Below are 25,154 nucleotides of genomic sequence, written 5' to 3' on the forward strand. Positions count from 1 at the left end.
TATAACCCCACCCACCTTACCCATTTCTGCTCCACGTCTTCATCTTCCAACGCCAGCAAAATTTGACGGATCTCCTAGATTCTGCAGGGGATTTCTCAACCAGTGTGAGATTCAGTTTGAGCTACAACCTGGCAATTTTCCCAGTGACCGTACAAAAATTGCCTACATTATTTCTCTTCTCAGTGGCTCAGCCCTTGATTGGGCATCACCGTTATGGGAGAGGTCCGACACCCTGCTATCTTCCTACACTGCCTTTGTGTCAACATTCAGGCGCATCTTCGACGAGCCAGGCCGGGTAACCTCAGCTTCATCCGAGATTCTCCGTTTACGCCAGGGGTCACGTACTGTAGGACAATATCTGATACAGTTCCAGATCCTGGCATCCGAACTGGCATGGAACGACGAGGCCCTGTATGCTGCATTCTGGCATGGCTTATCTGAGCGTATTAAAGATGAGTTAGCTACCAGAGACTTACCTTCTAAGTTAGATGAGCTAATCTCACTCTGCACGAAAGTTGATTTACGTTTCAGAGAGAGAGCAACTGAGCGTGGAAGATCATCTGCTCCAAAATCTTCTGCTCCTCCTCCTCGTCAACTGTCACCATCTAAAGATGAGCCCATGCAACTTGGCCGTTCCCGTATAACTCCTGCTGAGCGCCGAAGACGTCTCTCCGAGTCTCTCTGTCTCTATTGTGCATCTCCGTCTCACACCATTAATGCCTGTCCCAAACGTCCGGGAAACTCCAAATCCTAGCTCGCCAAGGAGAGGGCCGGCTAGGAGTAATGATCTCCTCTCCATCTCCTCAAGATTGTAATCTCCCAGTCTCGCTTCAAGTTGCTCAACGTTATCGGAACGTCATTGCCCTCCTTGATTCCGGAGCAGCTGGGAACTTTATTACCGAAGCCTATGTTAAACGGTGGTCCCTACCCACCGAGAGACTTCCTTCGTCCATTTCTTTAACTGCCGTGGATGGCAGCAAAATTTTTGATGCAGTTATTTCTTTAAGGACTCTACCAGTTCGTCTGAGAGTGGGAGTTCTTCATTCCGAACTTATTTCTTTTTTAGTGATTCCAAGAGCCACACATCCTGTGGTCCTGGGCCTTCCATGGCTCCGTCTTCACAATCCTACAATTGATTGGACGACTACGCAAATCCTGGCATGGGGTTCCTCCTGTGCTGAGACATGTTTGTTTAAAGTATTGCCTGTCTGTTCTTCCTCCCCCAGGTCGTCTGATGTTCCACCTCCTCCATATCAAGATTTCACGGATGTGTTCAGTAAAGCTTCTGCTGATATCCTTCCTCCTCATAGAGAATGGGACTGCCCGATTGATCTCGTTCCAGGGAAGGTTCCACCTCGAGGCCGAACTTATCCGTTGTCTCTGCCTGAGACGCATTCTATGGAGGAATATATTAAAGAGAACCTAGCAAAGGGGTTCATTCGACCTTCTTCTTCTCCAGCCGGCGCAGGCTTCTTTTTTGTAAAAAAGAAAGATGGTGGTCTGCGGCCGTGCATCGACTACAGAGGTTTGAACGACATTACCATCAAGAACCGTTATCCTTTACCCCTGATTACTGAGCTCTTTGACAGAGTTAGCGGAGCTACCATCTTTACAAAGCTGGACTTGAGAGGTGCATACAATCTCATCCGGATCCGTGAGGGTGACGAGTGGAAGACCGCCCTTAACACCCGTGACGGACATTATGAGTACCTCGTCATGCCCTTCGGATTGAGCAATGCTCCAGCTGTCTTCCAGCATTTTGTCAATGAGATCTTCAGAGACATTCTATACCGTCATGTCGTGGTCTATCTAGACGATATCCTCATTTTTGCCAACGATTTAGAGGAACATCGTTTTTGGGTTAAAGAGGTTCTGTCCCGTCTCCGTGTCAATCATCTCTATTGCAAATTAGAAAAATGCGTCTTTGAAGTCAAGTCCATTCCGTTTCTAGGGTACATTGTGTCCGGTTCCGGACTAGAGATGGATCCTGAGAAACTACAAGCAATCCAAAATTGCCCGGTACCCTTAACCCTCAAAGGGGTCCAGAGGTTCTTAGGGTTCGCCAACTATTACCGAAAGTTTATACGAGACTTTTCCACCATTGTGGCGCCTATTACTGCTTTCACTAAGAAGGGTGCTAACCCGTCCAAGTGGTCTGAAGAAGCCATGCAAGCATTTCATCTTTTAAAACAAAGGTTCATCTCTGCGCCTGTTCTGAAACAGCCTGACATCGACTCTCCTTTCATCTTAGAGGTGGATGCCTCCTCCGTTGGAGTAGGAGCGGTGTTATCTCAGAGGGCTAAAGATGGCCATTTACACCCTTGCAGTTTCTTCTCCCGGAAGTTCTCCCCAGCTGAGCGCAACTATGCCATTGGCGACCAGGAGTTGCTAGCCATCAAGCTCGCTCTAGAGGAGTGGAGGTATCTGTTGGAGGGAGCTTCTCATTCAATCACCATACTTACAGACCACAAGAACCTTTTATATCTGAAAGGCGCACAATGTCTCAACCCTCGTCAGGCCAGATGGGCACTTTTCTTTTCCAGGTTCGACTTTAAACTCCAGTTCTGTCCGGGCTCTCAGAATCGCAAGGCCGATGCCCTTTCCCACTCATGGGAGCAAGAAAATGAGTCAGAGTCTTCAGACAAGCATCCTATTATAAATCCGTTGGCATTCTCCACGGTAGGGATGGACTCTACGCCCCCATCAGGGAAAAGTTTTGTGAAACCGATGCTAAGGAAGAAGCTCATGCATTGGGCCCATGCTTCCCGTTTTGCCGGACATACAGGTATCCAAAAAACCCTGGAGTTTATCTCTAGGTCCTATTGGTGGCCAACTCTGAAAAAGGACGTCTTGGAGTTTATTGCATCTTGCCCAAAGTGTGCTCAACATAAGGTATCCCGCCAGTCGCCTGCGGGGCAACTGGTTCCACTATCTGTTCCCCGTCGACCTTGGACCCATTTGTCGATGGATTTTATTACAGATTTACCCATGTGCAACAAGTTCAATACCATCTGGGTGGTAGTTGACCGGTTCACCAAGATGGCACACTTCATTCCTCTCACCGGTCTTCCGTCAGCTTCCAAGTTGGCTCAAGTATTCATACAAGAGATCTTCCGACTCCACGGTCTTCCTGAAGAAATTATCTCAGATCGAGGAGTTCAATTCACAGCCAAATTCTGGCGAAGTTTATGTCAAGTCCTCCAAGTCAAGCTAAAGTTTTCCACGGCTTACCATCCTCAGACCAATGGTCAAACCGAGAGGGTGAATCAGGACTTGGAGGCCTTCCTCCGCATCTATGTGTCCTCCTCTCAAGATGACTGGGTTCAATTACTTCCCTGGGCCGAGTTCTGTCATAACAACCAGTATCATTCTTCATCTGCTTCAACACCATTCTTCACTAACTTTGGATTCCACCCTAAAGTCCCTGAGTTCCAACCGCTTCCAGCAACTTCTGTTCCCGCAGTGGATATCACCTTGCATCAGTTTGCCAATATCTGGAAGAGCGTACGATCAGCTCTGCTCAAGGCATCGTTCAGGTACAAGAAGTTTGCGGATAAGAAGCTTCGAGCAGTTCCTGCTCTCAAGGTGGGTGATCGGGTATGGTTATCCACGAAGAATTTGAGGTTGAGTTCCCAGTATGAAGTTTGCACCTCGCTATATCGGTCCTTTCAAGATTGAACAAGTCATCAATCCTGTTGCTTACAGACTCCAGTTGCCTCCCTTCTTAAAAATACCCAGGACATTCCATGTTTCCCTGTTGAAACCGCTGATCTTGAATCGGTTTCATTCCTCACTTCCTCCAACTCCGAAAGTCCAAACTCAACGAGGCGTTGAGTATGAAGTGGCCAAGATCCTGGACTCACGTCACCGTTACGGTCAACTACAATATCTTATTGACTGGAAGGGTTATGGTCCTGAGGAACGTTCATGGACCAATGCTTCTGATGTCCATGCTCCTGCCTTGGTCCGGAGATTCCATTCCAAGTTTCCTCAAAAGCCAAAGAAGTGTCCTGGGGCCACTCCTAAAGGGGGGGGTGCTGTCACGATCCGGGTATCTGGACGCCATTTCTTACCCATCAGATGCCTCCTAAGGCTGGCTCAGCGCTCCAGGACCGGATCCCATCTGTTATCCTGATGTGTACATTCCTGTATCCTCTCCTGTCACTCTGGGACGCTGTCACAGTAAACGCCATATTACACCTGGCATGGCGTCTCCCGCGGCCTCCGCCGCCGTCCCTGAACTTCTGCATGCAGAGTGTCTGAGTGGCGATTACGTCAGCCGTGGCCTCCGCTGTGTCCGCGTGGTTGGATGTGCATCTGTCAGCCTGGCGCCTCCTGTCTCCGGTGGCCGGCGCCGCCATTACTGTTTTCATTACCACATGGATTACAAACCAAACTTCCCTCCAAGTGTCTGCATGGGCGCAGCCATCTTGGATTCTGTCAGCTGATCATTTCCACCAATCTGTTCTCAGTATTGATAATCTGCATAATTGCCTAGCCAATCCCTTCCTTGCTGCAGGTATAAATACACTGTGCCTGAGCAAGGAGGGCGTCAGTGCTTTGGTTGTCAAACCTAGTTCCTGTTTGTCTCTCTCCTGTGATTGTCTTCCAGGTTCCAGCTCCTGTCTCAAGACTTCCACCATAGAGACCCGCACCAGCATTCCACCTGCGGTGTAGCCTGACTCTCCAATCCATTGTGGATTCATCTGTTTCCAACTACAACATTACCTGCTTCCTGCTCAGCTTCCAGCAGAGTACAGCTTCTCTTAAAGGGCCGGTGTCCTTTCTACACTTTACCACTCTCCACCGGTATTATTATTTCTCCGCTCTCAAGTTCTACATTTCAGTTCATATTTCATCGCTCCCAAGTTCATTTATTATTTAACTGGTTCCAGCCAGTATCCACTCCGTGCTAACAACAGTCTGGTTCCAGCCAGTATCCACAGCAGCCGTTTTATCTTCAGCAACCCAGCTTTTCCTGGAACACCAGCTGGCACAATCCTGGGTTATCTCCATTGCTACAGTCGGGCCTGGTAAGGACTTTCCATCTAGAAGATTATAAGAACTATCTCACACTACCAGTGCCCTGTGGCTCCTGCCATCCTGTAGTACCCAGGAACTGTATTTATTCTTTGCTGACTTTTACGTTTTCTTTTACTGCTGCTGTGTTGCGGAGTTGTCATAATAAACATCATTGACTTTTATCCAAGTTGTCGTGGTCACGCCTTCGGGCAGTTATTATTCATGTTACTTACATGTCCAGGGGTCTGATACAACCTCCCAGGTTCCGGTACATCTCAGCCCCTACAACTGAGGCTGCCTCCCGTCAGCTCAGGCCCTCAGTTGTGACATGGGGAGAGATACCAGACCACATTTTAAAATACCTTGCTGAGGGGTTGATAGACGATTACAGGGATAAACAAAATCTCTGATAACTAAAACAATAATAACCAGTACAAACATGTAATGACTTCCGGCAAAGTGGAGAGTATTGCCGTACATGGAAGTATCACTCGTGAGCAGATCTTGCTCCTAAGCAAACGCGCCTAGCTAGTAAAACAACGTAATTTCTATAATGCTGCTTTTCACCCGATGTTATGGCAATTCTTTCTCTGAGTTAAATAAACATTTAAGACTGTCCCTATGCATGCTCATTTTTCTGAGAGCAGTCCAAGTGCTAATATATGACGGGGTCATCTGGACAATTTCACCGGTAACAAGCAAACGTTGTGCACTTGGTATAACTCTTGTTCGAGCGTGGCTCTCACAGTGATGCCATGTCAAGTGTGTATGTGGCAAATATGCTCAAGTTAGTCACAGTCAGACATTCCATGTCGAAGGCCTTGAGGGTCAGAATCCTCGGATAGGAAGGCTTCTGCGTCTGATACAGTTAAGAAATCTTTAAAGGTAGCACCATTGTAGAGACGCAGTCTTGCAGGATATAGCAGAGCAAACTTGCGGTTTTCCTGAATTAATCGGGAGCAGAGCGGGGCAAAGTCCTTCCTCATTTTGGTCAATTCTGCAGAGTAGTCCTGAAAGATTAGTATCTTGTGACCATCCCACGTTATATTTCTTTGCCTGCGTGAGGCAGACCATAACAATTCTTTGTGCAGATAATTGAGGGTTTTAAATATTACTGCTCGTGGACGTGCTCCTTCTTGTGACCTGATTGGCCCTATCCTGTGTGCTCGCTCGATAATAATATCTTCGCATCGGTCACGGACGTGTAGTAAGTCAGGCAAAGTGAGTTTAATAAAGTCAAACAGTTCCTGCCCTTTCAATGTTTCGGGGAGTCCAATAATCCTGAGATTATGTCTCCTAGATCGATTTTCAAGATCTTGTATCTTATTGTGCAGTTGGTAAATTTCTTTATCATGTCGGGCGGTTGTTTGCTTCAGACCTGCAACGTCTGCAAACGTTTCCCCCAGCCTGTGTTCAGTTTGTAGAACCCGTTGTGTGAGCAGAGAAAGCTGTTTATTTATGTCTGCTGTTTGTGCTTTAAGGAGTGGGCCCATTGCTAGGCGTATGGCTCCAATCATGTCCCCGTATGTGACTGGGGTGTCGGGTGATGGTAGAGGCATTTCTGTGTCTGCTGGGGAGTTAGATTGTGTGTTTTTCTCTCCCTCAGTGCCTACCTCTGATCCAGGGGTCCGGGAGCCCTTCTGTGAGGTCTGCTGTGGAGCGGGTGTGCCGCTGGAGCTGGCGTCCGGCGCCATCTTGGTTTCTGCTCGGCATCGCTCTTTTTCTTTCTGAGATCGGTTTCTGTAGCTGGGCATCGGGAGAAGATACTTGTCCATGCAGCGGACAGAGCAGGTTAAGTAGCGGGTGGTAGCTGCACCGTATGGGAGGCTTTAAAAGCCGTGAAATAGCTGGCTGGGCGCGTTCAGCAGCGGAGCTCACTGCCTCAGCTGCCTCTCATCAGGTAGCCGGAACCGGAAGTCCCAAGTTGAGATTTATATAATCCTCAATAGCACTGTCTAGTTGGGCCCGGCAATCTGGGTCTCTGAGGAAATGCTCGTTAAAGCGCCAACGCCACTGACGGGAGGGGGGGCAACGCAAGGACATGGTAACCGTAATTGGGGCGTGGTCAGAGCCAACTATTTGACCTATTGAGGCATCAACTAGAAAATCGAGGGAGTTATGGTCTACAAGGAGATAGTCAATACGGGTGTAAGAATTATGAGGATGGGAATAAAACGTGTAGTCCCTGTCTTTGGGATGGAGCAGGCGCCAGGTGTCTATTAACTGAAAGTCGTGTAAGATTGATTTAAATCGTTTAACATCATTCCTAGAGGATCTAGGTGCTCCAGTTGAAGTATCTAGAAGAGGCTCCAATGCCCAGTTAAGGTCACCCCCTATCACTAATACCCCCGTCAGAGATCGTTCTATCAACTCTAAAGCCTCCTTCACAAAGCGGATCTGACCCTGATTAGGGAGATAGAGGTTAACAAATGTAAAAATTTGGCCAGCAATAGTAGTCCTCACCAGCAGGCCCCTCCCATCCCCAATTGGGATTTCTAATACATCATTCAGTCTAATATGTTTGGCAAATAGGATTGCAACTCCTTTAGCCTTAGCTCCAGAGAAATCATTGTAGTACCCCTGCGGGTAGTGACGGGAGTGTAGCTTCGGAGAGGCACCCTTTTTAAAATGCGTCTCCTGGAGGAACACCACATCTGCTTTGTCGGTGTGTAGAGTGTGTAGGAGCCGGGACCTCTTCTCGGGGATATTAAGGCCCTTTACGTTAAATGATACTAACTTTAAAGTAGCCATAATAATCTAATAGTCATGAGTACCAGCATTGTTAATTCGCTATGGAACCCATATTGCCTTACTAAATGAGCGGCCGCCCAGGGCATCTTGTCTGGGTAATGGGGGAGGGGTAGGAAAACACAAGAGGGAGGGAGGGGGGGGGGAATAACAAAGACAAACGAGATAAAGAAAACAGCTGTCGATGCAACAGCAATACTCTGCGTCGTTAGTCATGGGAGACCGGAAACGGCCCATGATCTACAAGTGTACAGCAGAGCAAAGGGGGGGTCCGGGGGGAACCGGGACACATCACCATCAATAGCATTAAAGTATAAACAATACTATTAAAAGTTGTTCAGTGGATATAACAGTTCTAATAAGGGGAAAACTAAGTCAGTAAACTGCGATAGCCTAGTAGGGCAGTAGTGACATGGAGGTAGGACAACGTGATAAGAATTGCTAGTCCAGTATGAGAATGACAACCTAGAAATCGGGGAAACAAACATAGATAACAGAGTATACAATATGGCAGGGTGCATCAGTCCATGTGCGTCCATGCGTGGTAATCGAGTACCAAAGTAGCCCTTAAAGTAGACTATTCAACCTGTACTGAAAAAACATTGTAAAAGAGAGAACAGCAAAACATTACTTAATAAACATATCCAATAGTCACGTGTCTTTATGAGTTGTTGCCGGGGTTCCGGTCCATCTTCGTCAACCCTCGCCATCCGTGGCACCCGCGGTATCAGGCACATGTGAGGGTTCTCCGGTCGTGTTGTTTCGCCGCCGCCTCCGAGGATTGCGGACTCTGTGCCACTGTTCCCTTTGGGGTGGTGGAGCCAGCGAAAGTTCAAACGGGTCCAGCCAATTAGGGAGGGTCGGGGCTGGGATATCCAGAGCTAGGCAGAAGTCCTTGACGCCGTCGTATTCCAGTAGAACATAAAAGGATCCTTTATAGTTCACTTGGATGGATATCGGAAAACCCCAACGGAATTTAATGTTACGGCTCTTGAGTTCATCTGTGATGGGGCGGAGTATCCGCCTCTGCTGTAAGGTGGACCACGAGATGTCTGGGAAGATTTGTATCTTCTGGCCCTCAAAATTGATGTTCGGTGCTCGTCTGGCTGCTCTGAGAATCTCTTCCTTCTCTTGAAAGTAGTGGAGCCTGCAGATAACGTCTCGAGGTCGCTCCGTCGGTGCTCCTCTAGGGCGTAAAGCCCGATGTGCTCTGTCGAATACTATCTGGTAGTCCGAGTCCATTTCCAGAAGTTCGTTGAATATTTTGGTTAGGGCAGATTCAAGGTTTTGGGGTGCGACGTCCTCAGCCAAACCTCGTATTCGTAGGTTATTCCGCCGACCTCTGTTATCCACGTCATCTAATCGCCGACCCATGGCCACCAGAGAACACGACTGCCGCGAGATGAGATCATGGAGGTCAGAAATTTTTGTGACCGTCTTTTCAGAGCAATCTTCTAGTGCTACTACTCTATCCGCAACATGCGTAATGTCCGCCTGCAGAGAAGAAAGACGGGTCTGTATAGAATCCTGTATTCTTTGTTCCATGGATTGAAGGTCGTGTTGCAGGTCTTGACGGGTAGGCAGGGATCGCAGTGTGGAGAGAATGGTGGATAGGTCCGAGGATTCCATCATAGGAGATGGTGGCGGAGGGGGAGCCGATTGCTCCTCAGTTGTCCTATCTGCCATGACTCTGGAAGGCAAGGAGGACGAAGAAGGGGTGGTTGAGGTCGGACCAATTATCGGCGGCCGGAACAGCGTCTGAAAGGCCTTGGTTCTGGATGTATTAGCTAAGGCAGATGACCTTTTCTTGGTTGACCGTCTGCCCGGCATGAGGCACAATATTAGGCGTGATCGGAGGGGGTTATCGTCGAACTGGGTATCCACATATAAGCATGAGTGTCGTATCACGTGTTCCCCCCAGCGTGGCCTGATCAGGTCATTGTATGTTACAGCTCAGGTACCATAGCGTGAGAGGGTTGTAGTTGGATAGTGTCGGCACACCATTCATCCATCTTGGAGCGCTTCTAGCCTCCCCTCCGAAGGTGCCATGCAGTATAAGAAAGTCTGAGGATAGGGATGTAATTCAGGAGTTTGCCACAAGAGGGAGATCTCGTCTCAACAATGGTATGGGAAAGTGTAGCTGGCTGTGAGTTTCTTCACAGTGTAAATGCACGGTGGCCAAAAGATTGGGGTCAGCAGATGCCCCCCTTATGAGTCTCCAACCAAACCTGCGGAGAAGTATGGCAGGGAGGCTAAGAGGCAGTCCAGTAATTGTCTGGGGTGGTGTGGGCCTGCTGCCCACAAGCAATATGGCGGCGCTGGTGTCACATACAGGGCCTCTGGGACCAGGTTATCTGATATGTTCCTGGAGTGGCCCGTAGCATTGGTGTCAGTGTGAGAGGGTCCCCCAGGGCTCTGCGGCCTTCTGTGTCTGGGTATGAATAGGGACAGGGGGTATATAGGAGGGGAAAGGGTTAAAACGGGCTAATTATTATTATTATTATTTATTTTTATTTATTTATTTTTTTATTTTTTTATCTAATTTTTTTTTTATTCAGTGTAGCTCTAAGCCACTTCCCCCTGGTATTGCAGTGCAGTATTGCAGTCCCAGGGATCTCAGTCCCCTCCAGCAGCTCAGCAGTGAGCCTCCCAGCACCTCGAGTACAAGATGGCCGCCGGACGTCCTTCAGCGCCGCCCCGCGAGTCCTTTCTCCGGGTCCCCGTCGGGCAGGTATGCGCAGGGTGCAGCTGGTAGCAGGGAGGTACCGCTAGCCGCGGCCAGCGGCAGCCGGAAGAACGGAGCTCCGGGGGAGATCCGCGGCCCGGGCAGCGGGTCCTGGAGCCGTCCCCGGCCTGCAGCCTAACTCGAGGTCCCGGCTCCCCCAGGTCCCGCAGGCCGCAACCCGCAGGAGCAGTTAAAACTGCTCCCCGATTCCGCGGCACTGCAGGAGGCTCAGCAGGGGGTACAGGCAGGGTAATAGAGGAGGTGGGGTTGTCAAGGAGGCACAGGAGGGTGAGGATAAAGTAGTTTGGGCAATGGGTCCCAGGAGCTCTTGCCGGACACGTCTTTCTCCTTCTGCATCCAGACCACGCCCCCTTGGCCTGGTTTTAGGAGGTTTCTGACTAGCTCGGATAACTCCCTGGCTTTCTCCTCCGGGAGAAACACCTTTTTCTGGACTGTGTCCAGGATCATCCCTAGGAATAGAAGACGTGTCGTCGGGATCAGCTGCGATTTTGGAATATTGAGAATCCAACCGTGCTGCCGCAACACTACCTGAGATAGTGCTACCCCGACTTCCAACTGTTCCCTGGATCTTGCCCTTATCAGGAGATCGTCCAAGTAAGGGATAACTAAAACTCCCTTCCTTCGAAGGAGTATCATCATTTCGGCCATTACCTTGGTAAAGACCCGGGGTGCCGTGGACAATCCAAACGGCAGCGTCTGAAACTGATAGTGACAATTCTGTACCACAAACCTGAGGTGCCCTTGGTGAGAAGGGTAAATTGGGACATGTAGGTAAGCATCCTTGATGTCCAGAGACACCATATAATCCCCTTCTTCCAGGTTTGCAATCACTGCTCTGAGTGACTCCATCTTGAATTTGAACCTCTGTATGTAAGTGTTCAAGGATTTTAGATTTAAAATTGGTCTCACCGAGCCGTCCGGCTTCGGTACCACAAACAGTGTGGAATAATACCCCTTTCCCTGTTGCAGGAGGGGTACCTTGATTATCACCTGCTGGGAATACAGCTTGTGAATGGCTTCCAATACTGCCTCCCTGTCTGAGGGAGACGTCGGTAAAGCAGACTTTAGGAAACGGCGAGGGGGAGACGTCTCGAATTCCAATTTGTACCCCTGAGATACCACCTGAAGGATCCAGGGGTCCACTTGCGAGTGAGCCCACTGCGCGCTGAAATTCTTGAGACGGGCCCCCACCGTGCCTCAGTCCGCTTGTAAAGCCCCAGCGTCATGCTGAGGACTTGGCAGAGGCGGGAGAGGGCTTCTGTTCCTGGGAACTGGCTGTTTGCTGCAGCCTTTTTCCTCTCCCTCTGCCACGGGGCAGAAATGAGGAGCCTTTTGCCCGCTTGCCCTTATGGGGCCGAAAAGACTGCGCCTGATAATACGGCGTCTTCTTATGTTGAGAGGCTACCTGGGGTAAAAATGTGGATTTTCCAGCAGTTGCCGTGGCTACCAGGTCTGATAGACCTACCCCAAATAACTCCTCCCCTTTATAAGGCAATACTTCCATGTGCCTTTTGGAATCCGCATCACCTGACCACTGCCGCGTCCATAACCCTCTTCTGGCAGAAATGGACAGCGCGCTAACTCTTGATGCCAGTTGGCAAATATCCCTCTGCGCATCACGCATATATAAAAATGCATCTTTTAAATGCTCTATAGTCAGTAATATACTGTCCCTATCTAGGGTATCAATATTTTCAGTCAGGGAATCCGACCACGCCAACCCAGCACTGCACATCCAGGCTGAGGCGATTGCTGGTCGCAGTATAACACCCGTGTGAGTGTATATACATTTTAGGATATTCTCCTGCTTTCTGTCGGCAGGTTCCTTTAGGGCGGCCGTATCAGGAGAGGGTAGTGCCACCTGTTTAGACAAGCGTGTGAGCGCTTTATCCACCCTAGGGGGTGTTTCCCAACGTGCCCTATCCTCTGGCGGGAAAGGGTATGATGCCAATAACCTTTTAGGAATTATCAGTTTTTTATCGGGGGAAACCCACGCCTCATCACACACTTCATTTAATTCCTCGGATACAGGAAAAACTACAGGCAGTTTTTTCTCACCAAACATAATACCCTTTTTAGTGGTACTTGTATTATCAGAAATATGCAAAACATTTTTCATTGCCTCAATCATGTAACGTGTGGCCCTACTGGAAGTCACATTTGTCTCTTCATCGTCGACACTGGAGTCAGTATCCGTGTCTGTGTCTGCCATCTGAGGTAACGGGCATTTTAGAGCCCCTGATGGCCTTTGAGACCCCTGGACAGGCACAAGCTGAGTAGCCGGCTGTCTCATGTCGTCAACTGTCTTTCGTAAAGAGCTGACACTGTCACGTAATTCCTTCCATAAGCCCATCCACTCAGGTGTCGACTCCCTAGGGGGTGACCTAGGGGGTGACAACTCTATTATAGGCAATTGCTCAGCCTCCATCTCATTTTCCTCCTCAAACATGTCGACACAATCGTACCGACACACCGCACACACACAGGGAATGCTCTGATAGAGGACAGGACCCCACTAGCCCTTTGTAGAGACAGAGGGAGAGTATGCCAGCACACACCAGAGCGCTATAGACAGGAATACCACTATATAATGTGCTTTTCCTTTATAGCTGCTGATATTATCAAACTGTGCCAAATTAGTGCCCCCCCCCTCTTTTTTACCCTTTTCTGTAGTGCAGGACTGCAGGGGAGAGTCAGGGAGACGTCCTTCCAGCGGAGCTGTGATGGAAAATGGCGCCCGTGTGCTGAGGAGATAGGCTCCGCCCCCTTCTCGGCTGACTTTTCTCCCGCTTTTTGGTGAATTCTGGCAGGGGTTAAAATACATCCATATAGCCCTGGGGGTAATATGTGGTGTATTTTCGCCAGCCAAGGTGTTAATATTGCTGCTCAGGGCGCCCCCCCCCTATCGCCCTGCACCCTCAGTGACCGGAGTGTGAAGTGTGCCTGAGGAGCAATGGCGCACAGCTGCAGTGCTGTGCGCTACCTTGTTGAAGACTGATGTCTTCTGCCGCTGATTTTTCCGGACCTCTTCTTGCTTCTGGCTCTGTAAGGGGGCCGGCGGCGCGGCTCTGGGACCGGACTCCGAGGCTGGGCCTGTGTTCGATCCCTCTGGAGCTAATGGTGTCCAGTAGCCTAAGAAGCCCAAGCTGGCTGCAAGCAGGCAGGTTCGCTTCTTCTCCCCTTAGTCCCTCGATGCAGTGAGTCTGTTGCCAGCAGGTCTCACTGAAAATAAAAAACCTAAAACTAAACTTTCACTAAGAAGCTCAGGAGAGCCCCTAGTGTGCACCCTTCTCGGCCGGGCACAAAAATCTAACTGAGGCTTGGAGGAGGGTCATAGGGGGAGGAGCCAGTGCACACCAGGTAGTCCTAAAGCTTTACTTTTGTGCCCAGTCTCCTGCGGAGCCGCTGTTCCCCATGGTCCTTACGGAGTTCCCAGCATCCACTAGGACGTCAGAGAAAAGTTATTAGCAATACCGGATTCATGTATATTACTGTATGATACTGTGGTCGGTTTGAACTGGTCTTTAGGTGGGAGCCCAGAAGTAACCTGTAATCACATCACAAGATTAGGTGTCACTCAGTGTTCGAGCTGACCAATGACCCACAGTGTACTGAATATGTCCCGCCCCTGGACCAATGGAAGACCTTACATTCCCCATTGTACTGTTAGTGGAACATTGTATAAAAGGACGCACCTGGTCCAGGTTTCAGTCACCTTTCTCAGAGGCCATCTTGTAAGACTGAGGCCTGGAATCTGGTGGCGCAGCGTATGTATGAAGGTAACTGATCCTATTGTATTGGTATAGTTGTATCGCTAATTGTACTTGCATTTATTTCCTGTCTGTTGTATATTATTGCACGTATTACTGTATCTTTGAATTGTATTGTGTTGCTACAGTGTAGCATTGTTATCCCTTTGTGTCCGCTACGGACTAATATATATGGTTATTGGGTTGGACCTTTAATCCAAACTTACCCATCTGTCTCGACTAAGTTATTTTGTTAATCTGGCGAAGCGTCAGGGACACTTCCGACACTATACTAAGGTCTAAGTGTGTTATATTGCTGGAGCCATATATATTCACCAAGGTATTATGAGTGCGTCACACCGCTCAAAGGGTACGCTTAGTGGCGCTACACGTAGCGTAACATTGAGAAAACTGCGCAACTGTCCATCGGTTTATTTTAAAAACAGTTTATCACAAAGTTAAAAAAAACAACAGTACATTTGAATAGACATAATTTATTTAAAACCAAGAAATTATAAAACTATTTAATTACACAGAGAGACCCCCCCCCCCTTAATATCATCCCACTATTCAAATGAGCTGTCAAAATCAGAAATGGCCAAAATTGCACCGGAAATCTTTTGCTTTTAAACAACTTTATTTCATATCTTTAATACACATATTTTTGTCTATATTTTAAACTTAAAAAATACTTTACTCTGCACAACAGCCTATGGGGGTCATTCAGACCCAGCCGCAATAGTGGCCCGCAGCAGTTTACCCGGTGGTGGCAAAATGCATATGCACAGCGGCCACACAGACACACACATTGTGGTCGCATCCCTGAGGGGTGAACGCGGGCAGGGCGGGACCATATTCTGGGGGCTGCATGATGTCACATCTGCGATCATCTCTGATTAACCCCCTATAAGCTTCTAGAGTGCACCTCATATCTCATCTTTTCCAAGTTACTACAAATGATATGAGATCGGTAGCAGCACTACTTTCAGGATTATTACACAGAACACACATAAAGGCTGACACAGCAAATAACAGTAACACACACAAGGGATTAATTAGAAATAAGGAAGAATAATCATCATTAAGTCTAATACACCTCTTTACTGTCTCCAGCAGCCCCTAGTACTACACTGCAGCCACCCGCCTTGTCTACCACCCACTACTGCCACTGTCCTGTCTCCCCCCCACTACTGCCACCCACCTTGTCTCCCCCCAGTACTGCCATCCACCCCGTGTCTCCCCCACCACTGCCACCCACCCTGTCTCCCCCCACTACTGCTACCCACCTTGTCTCCCCCCAGTACTGCCATCCACCCCGTGTCTCCCCCACTACTGCCACCCACCCTGTCTCCCCACTACTGCTACCCACCTTGTCTCCCCACCTACTGCCACCCATCCTGTCTCCCCCCTACTGCCATCCACCCCGTGTCTCCCCCACCGCTGCCACCTACCGTCTCCCCCCACTACTGCCATCCACCCCGTGTCTCACCCACCACTGCTACCTACCCTGTCTCCCCCCACTACTGCCATTCACCCCATGTCTCCCCCATCATTGCCACCCACCCTGTCTCCCCCCACTGCTGCCATCCACCCCATGACTCCACTACCACCCACCCTGTCTCCCCGCTGACACCTCAGCCCTACTTGGGGACATTTATCCACATAGACACTGCCTCCAGCAGCTCCAACTACTGCCCCCTGCCCTGTCTCCCTCCTCAGCGCTGCTTGGGGACAATATTACCCACTTAGACACTGCCTCCAGCAGCCCCCGCTACTGCCACCCACCCTGTCTCCCCGACATCTAAGCACTGCTTGGGAATTTATGGTACTGCTAACAGTCCTTCATCAACAGATGGAAGAAACCCGGGCAGTACGGAGGCAGAAGCTGCTTCTGGTACCATGGTCATGCAAGGCTGGGAGTCAGTAAGATTATTTCATAGAGGGCCTAATTCAGTAAGGATTGCAGATGCTGCTAATTACCAGAATTTGCAATCCTTTTCCGAGCGCGCTAGGAGTCACCCATTGCAGGGCAAGGCCACCCAGCATGCTGACCGCCGCCTCCCCCTTGATGAAGCAGAAATTGTGATCGCTTTGCAATTTCTGCTTCATCTTAGAAACCAGTGAAGCATCCTGCCAGCTTAGCTGTGCCTGCAGGATCTCTCGATTGCAATGGCTGCGATTGATATCATGCAGCCACCTAGATCACGCCCGTTTGTCCGCCTCCCTTTCTCGCCACACCGTACTTCCAACGCTTAATTTTCTCACTGGAAATGGAGCATTGCCCCCCACTCTGTGACCGCCTCTGCCTGATTAACACAAAGCAATCACATTTCCTGCAGCCCCCCACCACCGTAAAGAATGCAGGCACATGCGCAGTGGATGCGTCCGCAACATTTTCTCAATAATTCCTTTTGGATCGCACACTGTAGTCAAACCTAAATTAGTCCCAGAGTCACCAACTTACAGGCAGCCGGTGAAGGGAGCAGAGAATGGGTGTTAAGTGGCAGGAACGGGCTGGTTAGGTAACAGCCTGGCTGCTGCATTCTGTACAAGCTACAAGCGGTGCAATTCTTTTGCTGGGAGACCCAGGTAGAGGACATTGCAGTAGTCTATGTGTGATGATACAAGTGCATGTATGACTGTAGGTAGATCTTCTGAGGGAAGTCTGGCTATGTTCCTCAGATGACAATCTGATTGTGGCTGATACCTGATGTCTAAGTGTCACTCCACCATCCAGGACACCAAGATTCCGCACATGATCAGCATTTTGTAACTCTGAACCCCCAACCATAAGTCTGGTTAGTAACAAAGCTGAGCTGTAGCCCTGTCCTTTGTTGGTGAGCTTCTATCATAAGGACCTGTTTCACCAGGACTGAGTCACAGCCAACTGGCATCACCCATACCTGGAGCTCAGCTAGACAACCATTTAGGATTGGTACTGGGCTCTCAGTACCCGGAGCAAGACACAGGTCATCTGCATAGCAGTGGTAGATGAGGACATGACGTTTGATTATTATACCTAGTGTAGCATGTATATTGCAAAAAGTATAGGAGATAGGATAAGAACCTTGAAGAACAATGCATGGCAATAAGTAGTATACTGCAGAAGACTAAAATGGAGTCATCTCTTTGAAAAAGTCATGACGAAATGTGTCAGAACTCCACCCAAAACGCTGCTAAACAAGTTCAGGTGGACACTCCAGACACCGGCCACGCTGTGGAAATACTATCGCATAAGCCGTCTCGGTATGCGGTCAAGATCCCGTTGGCCAGAATCCAGACGCTGGAATCTCTACATATTCTCCCTCCGTGGGTGTCCACGACACCCATAGAGGGAGAATAAATTAGTGTCGAGCGTAGTGAGCCCGCAAGGCGCTGTGTTCCGCTCGCCACCCATCGGGATTGTGTGGCTGGGCTTCCGACAGCCGGGATCCCGTATAGCGGGATTTAGTACTGATCCCGCCATCTCAAGCACTGCACGGGAGGCCAATCCCCCTCCAGCTTGAAAATCCGACTGCGACTCGCCCATCCACTACGGGACTTTACACACATTGTCACACCCAGCGGCTGCACTATCCCGGCTACAAACGCGGTTCACACGCCGCCATTTATTAACAGCGCTGACATCTTTTGGGCTAACAACCTGTATTGGTACGGCTGCAGCGGAAGATTCAGATCCAGTACACCGTGGCCTCTCTACTATTGGAATTAACGGCCTATTTTACATCAACTTTATGCCAGCATCCACCTGAGCTCGGTAACTACAGCAGCTATAAACAATTGATTTTACTGTATTATAGCAGTTTATAAAACCATCACGAATCAATTTACCCCCAGGGATGCCCGGTATTGTTCACTGGTCCCATTGTCACTGAACATGTACATTGGCATACGGACTTGGATTTCAGCTGCATTTTATTACAATTTGCATTATTATTAAGTATTTACATTAAATATTGAATACTCATTATGCAATTGCTATATATTTATATAAGATTTTTTTTCTATATAATAGCAAATCATACAGCTATGAGTATTTGCTTGTTTTTAATAAAGTAATTAATTCATTATATTTGGACTCCTTGGCTGTTATCATCTGAGGTACCGTACACATTGATATATGAGCACCTCTAGTAATTTCTCATTAAAATGGTTCCTCACCTCATTGATGTCTATTGCGTGCAACAAAAGCGGATTTATTTCTCAGAACATGGAAATGGCTTCTCACCTGTGTGACTTCTCTGATGTTTAACAAGATCTGGTTTGTGTGCAAAACATTTCCCACACTCAGAACATGGAAATGGCTTCTCACCTGTGTGACTTCTGTGATGTACAACAAGAGCTGATTTGTGTGAAAAACCTTTCCCACACTCAGAACATGGAAATGGCTTCTCACCTGTGTGACTTCTCTGATGTTTAACAAGTACTGATTTGTGTGCAAAACATTTCTCACACTCAGAACATGGAAATGGCTTCTCACCTGTGTGACTTCTCTGATGTATAACAAGATTTGATTTCTGTGTAAAACATTTCCCACATTCAGTGCAAGAAAATGGCTTCTCACCTGTGTGACTTCTCTGATGTATAACAAGATCATATTTGCATGCAAAATATTTCCCACACTCAGAACATGAAAATGGATTCTCACCTGTGTGACTTCGCTGATGTATAACAAGTTTTGATTTCCGGATAAAACATTTCCCGCACTCAGAGCAAGAAAATGGTTTCTCACCTGTGTGACTTCTGTGATGTATAACAAGAGCTGATTTGCATGCAAAACATTTCCCACACTCAGAACATGGAAATGGATTCTCACCTGTGTGACTTCGCTGATGTGTAACAAGTTCTGATTTCCGGATAAAACGTTTCCTGCACTCAGAGCAAGAAAATGGCTTTTCACCTGTGTGACTTCTGTGATGTATAACAAGATCTGATTTGCATGCAAAACCTTTCCCACACTCAGAACATGGAAATGGCTTCTCACCTGTGTGACTTCTCTGATGTATAACAAGATCATATTTGCATGCAAAATATTTCCCACACTCAGAACATGGAAATGGATTCTCACCTGTGTGACTTCGCTGATGTATAACAAGTTTTGATTTCCGGATAAAACATTTCCCGCACTCAGAGCAAGAAAATGGTTTCTCACCTGTGTGACTTCTGTGATGTATAACAAGAGCTGATTTGCATGCAAAACATTTCCCACACTCAGAACATGGAAATGGCCTCTCACCTGCCTTAGCTGCCTGATGGGTAATAAGCTTTGTGTTCTGTGTAAAACATTTGGCATCTATAGAACAAGGAAACACTGTATCTACTGTCAGAGCTGTAACAGATGCACCAATATCAGAGTGATCAGGAGAACATCTCCCAGGATCAGGGAGACCAGCTGATAGAGCTGGATGTATAATTGGGGTAATGGGGTTAGTTCCTGGAGAATCCTGTCTACTGTCATTATCTTTTATGTCACAATCCGGGGATAACATTAGATGTCCTTCTGAGATATTCCTGCTTGTGTGTCCATCTGCTGGAAATAAAATACATTATGGAAATGTGACATTTTCTGTAACAATATTAATCTTGTAAACAATAGGAGAACACGATTTTCTGGGACACTTAATTGTAAATGTGTGTGTATAATAAAACATAACTTTTAATGAAGGCTTTATAATATTGTGTCTCAGACTATCATTGTGTCCACCCTCCTGAGAACACTCACAATAACAAATGTAATATTATAATAATACTTAGATATATCTCTCTCTTGTACTGGTAACTAACCATGAAGTATAAATGGAGATGTAGTCACTTGCCAAGTCCTATGTCAGCACCAATATAAAACAATGGATGGGGAACATATCGTATGAATTGGAGATTCTAGATGAACAATAACATCAGTCATATGAGCTGATGGATCAGAGAAATGTCTCCTAACGTTACTCCTGGAAGCATTGGTAAGGTAGCATTCCTTTATGTGTGTGCTCATACGCTGGTAAGCCTGTACATGTGTTACTCACCCTTATATAAGGTATATTGCTACAGCAGAGTAGGTGTGGAACAAGGTACTTTACATGCAATACACCATATAATACACTGCAATCATCATCATCTGCTAGGTTATAATCTACTTTTACACCCCCATCATCAGTGTCTTACATCTATACCCTCAATAGTAATAAGGATGATGTGTGTACGGTAAGTATGATACAGAGAAAATAAGAATTTACTCACCGGTAATTCTATTTCTCGTAGTCCGTAGTGGATGCTGGGTACTCCATAAGGACCATGGGGTATAGACGGGCTCCGCAGAAGACTGGGCACTCTAAAGAAAGATTAGGTACTATCTGGTGTGCACTGGCTCCTTCCTCTATGCCCCTCCTCCAGACCTCAGTTAGGGAAACTGTGCCCGGAAGAGCTAACATTACTAGGAAAGGATTTGGAATCCAGGGCAAGACTCATACCCGCCACACCAATCACACCGTACAACTTGTGATAACTAAACCCAGTTAACAGTATGAAACAATAATGAGCCTCAGTAACAGATGGCTCAAACAATAACCCTTCAGTTATGCAATAACTATATACATGTATTGCAGAGCATCTGCACGTGGGACGGGCTCCCAGCATCCACTACGGACTACGAGAAATAGAATTACCGGTGGATGCTGGGTACTCCGTAAGGACCATGGGGATTATACCAAAGCTCCCAAACGGGCGGGAGAGTGCGGATGACTCTGCAGCACCGAATGAGCAAACTCAAGGTCCTCCTCAGCCAGGGTATCAAACTTGTAGAATTTTGCAAAAGTGTTTGAACCCGACCAAGTAGCAGCTCGGCAAAGTTGTAAAGCCGAGACCCCTCGGGCAGCCGCCCAAGAAGAGCCCACCTTCCTTGTGGAATGGGCTTTTACAGATTTAGGATGCGGCAGTCCAGCCGCGGAATGTGCAAGTTGAATCGTGCTACAGATCCAGGGAGCAATTGTCTGCTTTGAAGCAGGAGCACCCAGCTTATTGGGTGCATGCAGGATAAATAGCGAATCAGTCTTTCTGACTCTTGCCGTCCTGGAAACATAGATTTTCAGGGCCCTGAATACGTCCAGTAACTTGGAATCCTCCAAGTCCCGAGTAGCCGCAGGCACCACAATAGGTTGGTTCAAATGAAACGCTGATACCACCTTAGGGAGAACCCGCCTGGCCGACGCCAAGGCCAACAGCATGACCACCTTCCACGTGAGATATTTTAACTCCACAGTCTTAAGTGGTTCAAACCAATGTGATTTTAGGAAATCCAACACCACGTTGAGATCCCAAGGTGCCACTGGAGGCACAAAAGGGGGCTGAATATGCAGCACTCCCTTAACAAACGTCTGAACTTCAGGCAATGAAGCCAGTTCTTTCTGAAAGAAAATAGACAGGGCCGAAATCTGGACCTTTATGGAACCCAATTTTAGACCCATAGTCACTCCTGCCTGTAGGAAGTACAGAAATCGACACCACTGGAATTCTTCCGTTGGGGCCTTTACATCCATCCTAGCCTTGATAAGCGTAAGAATGACTTCATCTGGAATGTCCTCCGCTAGGATCCGGCGTTCAACCGCCATGCCATCAAACGCAGCTGCGGTAAGTCTTGGAACAGACAGGGCCCCTGCTGTAGAAGGTCCTGTCTGAGAGGCAGAGGCTATGGGTCCTCTGAGATCATTTCTTGTAGTTCTGAGTACCAAGATCTTCTTGGCCAATCCGGAACGATGAGTATTGTCCTTACTCCTCTCTTTCTTACTATCCTCAGCACCTTGGGTATGAGAGGAAGAGGAGGGAACACATACACCAACTGGTACACCCACGGTGTCACCAGAGCGTCCACAGCTATGGCCTGAAGGTCCCTCGACCTGGCGCAATATCTTTTTAGCTTTTTGTTTAGGCGGGACGCCATCATGTCCACCTGTGGTCTTTCCCACCGGTGTACAATCATCTTGAAGACTTCTGGATGAAGTCCCCACTCTCCCGGGTGGAGGTCGTGCCTGCTGAGGAAGTCTGCTTCCCAGTTGTCCACTCCCGGGATGAACACTGCTGACAGTGCTATCACGTGACTCTCCGCCCATCGAAGAATCCTTGTGGCTTCTGCCAGTGCCACCCTGCTTCTTGTGCCGCCCTGGCGGTTTACATGGGCGACCGCTGTGATGTTGTCTGACTGAATCAGAACTGGTTGGTTTTGAAGCAGGGTTTCCGCTTGACTCAGGGCGTTGTAAATGGCCCTTAGTTCCAGAACATTTATGTGTAGGGAAGTTTCCTGACTCGACCATTGTCCTTGGAAGTTTCTTCCCTGGGTGACTGCCCCCCAACCTCGGAGGCTTGCATCCGTGGTCACCAGGACCAAGTCCTGTATGCCGAATCTGCGGCCTTCGAGCAGATGAGCACTCTGCAGCCACCACAGCAGAGACACCCTGGCCCTCAGGGACAGGGTGATCAATCGATGCATCTGGAGATGCGATCCGGACCACTTGTCCAACAGATCCCACTGAAAGATTCTTGCATGGAATCTGCCGAAAGGAATTGCTTCGTAAGAAGCTACCATCTTTCCCAGGACTCGCGTGCAGTGACGCACCGAGACCCGCTTTGGTTTCAGGAGGTCCCTGACCAGAGATGATAAGTCCTGGGCCTTCTCTTCTGGGAGAAACACCTTCTTCTGTTCTGTGTCCAGAATCATGCCCAAGAACAGCAGACGCTTTGCAGGAATCAGCTGTGACTTTGGGATATTCAGAATCCAGCCGTGCTGATGCAGCACTTCCTGAGATAGTGCTACGCTGACTAGCAACTGCTCTTTGGACCTCGCCTTTATAAGGAGATAGTCCAAGTACGGGATAATTATGACTCCTTTCTTTCGGAGGAGCATCATCATTTCGGCCATTACCTTGGTAAATACCCGCGGTGCCGTGGACAGACCAAACGGCAGCGTCTGGAATTGGTAATGACAGTCCTGTACCACAAACCTGAGGTACTCCTGGTGGGGTGGATAAATGGGGACATGCAGGTAAGCATCCTTGATGTCCAATGACACCATAAAATCCCCCTCTTCCAGGCTTGCAATAACCGCCCTGAGCGATTCCATCTTGAACTTGAACTTCCTTATATGAATGTTCAAGGATTTCAAATTTAGAATGGGTCTCACCGAACCGTCTGGTTTCGGTACCACAAACATTGTGGAATAGTAACTTCCGTCCCTGTTGGAGGAGGGGTACCTTGATAATCAACTGCTGAAGATACAGCTTGTGAATAGCCGCCATCACTACCTCCCTTTCTCCGAGAGCAGCAGGCAAGGCTGATTTGAGGTAACGGCGAAGGGGAGTCGCCTCGAACTCCAGCTTGTATCCCTGTGATACTACTTGCAGAACCCAGGGAACAACCTGTGAGTGAACCCACTGGTCCCTGAAGTTCCGGAGACGCGCCCCCACCGCACCTGGCTCCGCCTGTGGAGCCCCAGCATCATGCGGTGGACTTAGAGGAAGCGGGGGAGGATTTTTGTTCCTGGGAACTGGCTGCCTGGTGCAGCTTTTTCCCTCTTCCCTTGCCTCTGACCCGCTTGCCTTTCTGGGGCCAAAAGGACTGTACCTGATAGTACGGTGCTTTCTTAGGCTGTGAGGAAACCTGAGGTAAAAATGTCGACTTCCCAGCTCTTGCTGTGGATACGAGGTCCGAGAGACCATCCCCAAACAATTCCTCACCCTTGTAAGGCAAAACCTCCATGTGCCTTTTAGAATCAGCATCACCTGTCTACTGCCGAGTCCATAATACTCTCCTGGCAGAAATGGACATTGCATTAATTCTAGATGCCAGCCGGCAAATATCCCTCTGTGCATCTCTCATATATAAGTCTTTAATATGCTCTATGGTTAGAAAAATCATATCCCTGTCGACGGTATCAATATTATCTGACAGGGTATCAGACCATGCTGCGGCAGCACTGCACATCCAAGCTGACGCAATTGCAGGTCTCAATAAAGTACCTGAGTGTGTATATACAGACTTCAGGATAGCTTCCTGCTTTCTATCTGCAGGTTCTTTTAAGGCGGCCGTTTTCTGTGACGGCAGTGCCACCTTTTTTGACAAGCGTGTGAGCGCCTTATCCACCCTAGGGGATTTCTCGCACCGTAACCGGTCCTCTGGCGGGAAAGGGTACGCCATTAGTAATTTTTTTGAAATCACTAGTTTCTTATCGGGGGAAGCCCACGCTTCTTCACACACCTCATTCAACTCATCTGAAGGGGGAAAAACCACCGGCTGCTTTTACTCCCCAAACATTATACCCTTTTTAGTGGTACCTGGGTTAATGTCAGAAATGTGCAACACATCTTTCATTGCCGTAATCATACATCGGATGGCCCTAGTGGAATGTCGGACTCCGTCTCGACATCTGTGTCTGCCATCTGAGGTAGCGGGCGTTTTTGAGCCCCTGATGGCCCTTGAGACGCCTGGGCAGGCACTGGCTGTGAAGCCGGCTGTCCCACAGCTGTTATGTCGTCAAACCTTTTATGTAAGGAGCTGACACTGTCATGCAATACCTTCCACATGTCTACCCACTCTGGTGTCGGCCCCGCAGGGGGTGACATCACATTTATCGGCACCTGCTCCGCCTCCACATAAGCCTCCTCATCAAACATGTCGACGCAGCCGTACCGACACACCGTACACACACAGGGAATGCTCTGACTGAGGACATGACCTCACTAAGTCCTTAGGGGAGACAGAGAGAGAGTATGCCAGCACACACCACAGCGCTATATAACCCAGGGATGCACACTATACTGAGTGATTTTTCCCAATAGCTGCTATAACACAATTTGCGCCTAAATTTATGTGCCCCCCTCTCTCTTTTTTACCCTTGTTGTATGTAG

The 25,154-nt window shown here is 48.4% G+C and overlaps 2 protein-coding genes across 3 annotated transcripts in view; one reads left to right on the plus strand and one right to left on the minus strand.

The window, feature by feature from the left end:
* Window positions 1-25,154, plus strand: part of LOC134983569 (zinc finger protein ZFP2-like) — a 378,911-nt gene that overhangs the window by 64,052 nt on the left and 289,705 nt on the right. The window lies entirely within an intron of this gene.
* Window positions 18,296-25,154, minus strand: part of LOC134983575 (gastrula zinc finger protein XlCGF57.1-like) — a 42,959-nt gene continuing 36,100 nt past the window's right edge. Inside the window, exon 6 of one of the 2 annotated variants that reach the window (XM_063949235.1) lies at window positions 18,296-19,792. In XM_063949235.1, the coding sequence (XP_063805305.1) occupies window positions 18,462-19,792 (1,331 nt within the window). In that variant the 3' untranslated portion in view covers window positions 18,296-18,461. Of the gene's footprint in view, window positions 19,796-25,154 lie in introns of both variants that reach the window. The other variant, XM_063949234.1, reaches the window with a different exon arrangement.

The sequence above is a fragment of the Pseudophryne corroboree genome, assembly GCF_028390025.1.
Source record: "Pseudophryne corroboree isolate aPseCor3 chromosome 3 unlocalized genomic scaffold, aPseCor3.hap2 SUPER_3_unloc_19, whole genome shotgun sequence".
Taxonomy (NCBI): Eukaryota; Metazoa; Chordata; class Amphibia; order Anura; family Myobatrachidae; genus Pseudophryne; species Pseudophryne corroboree.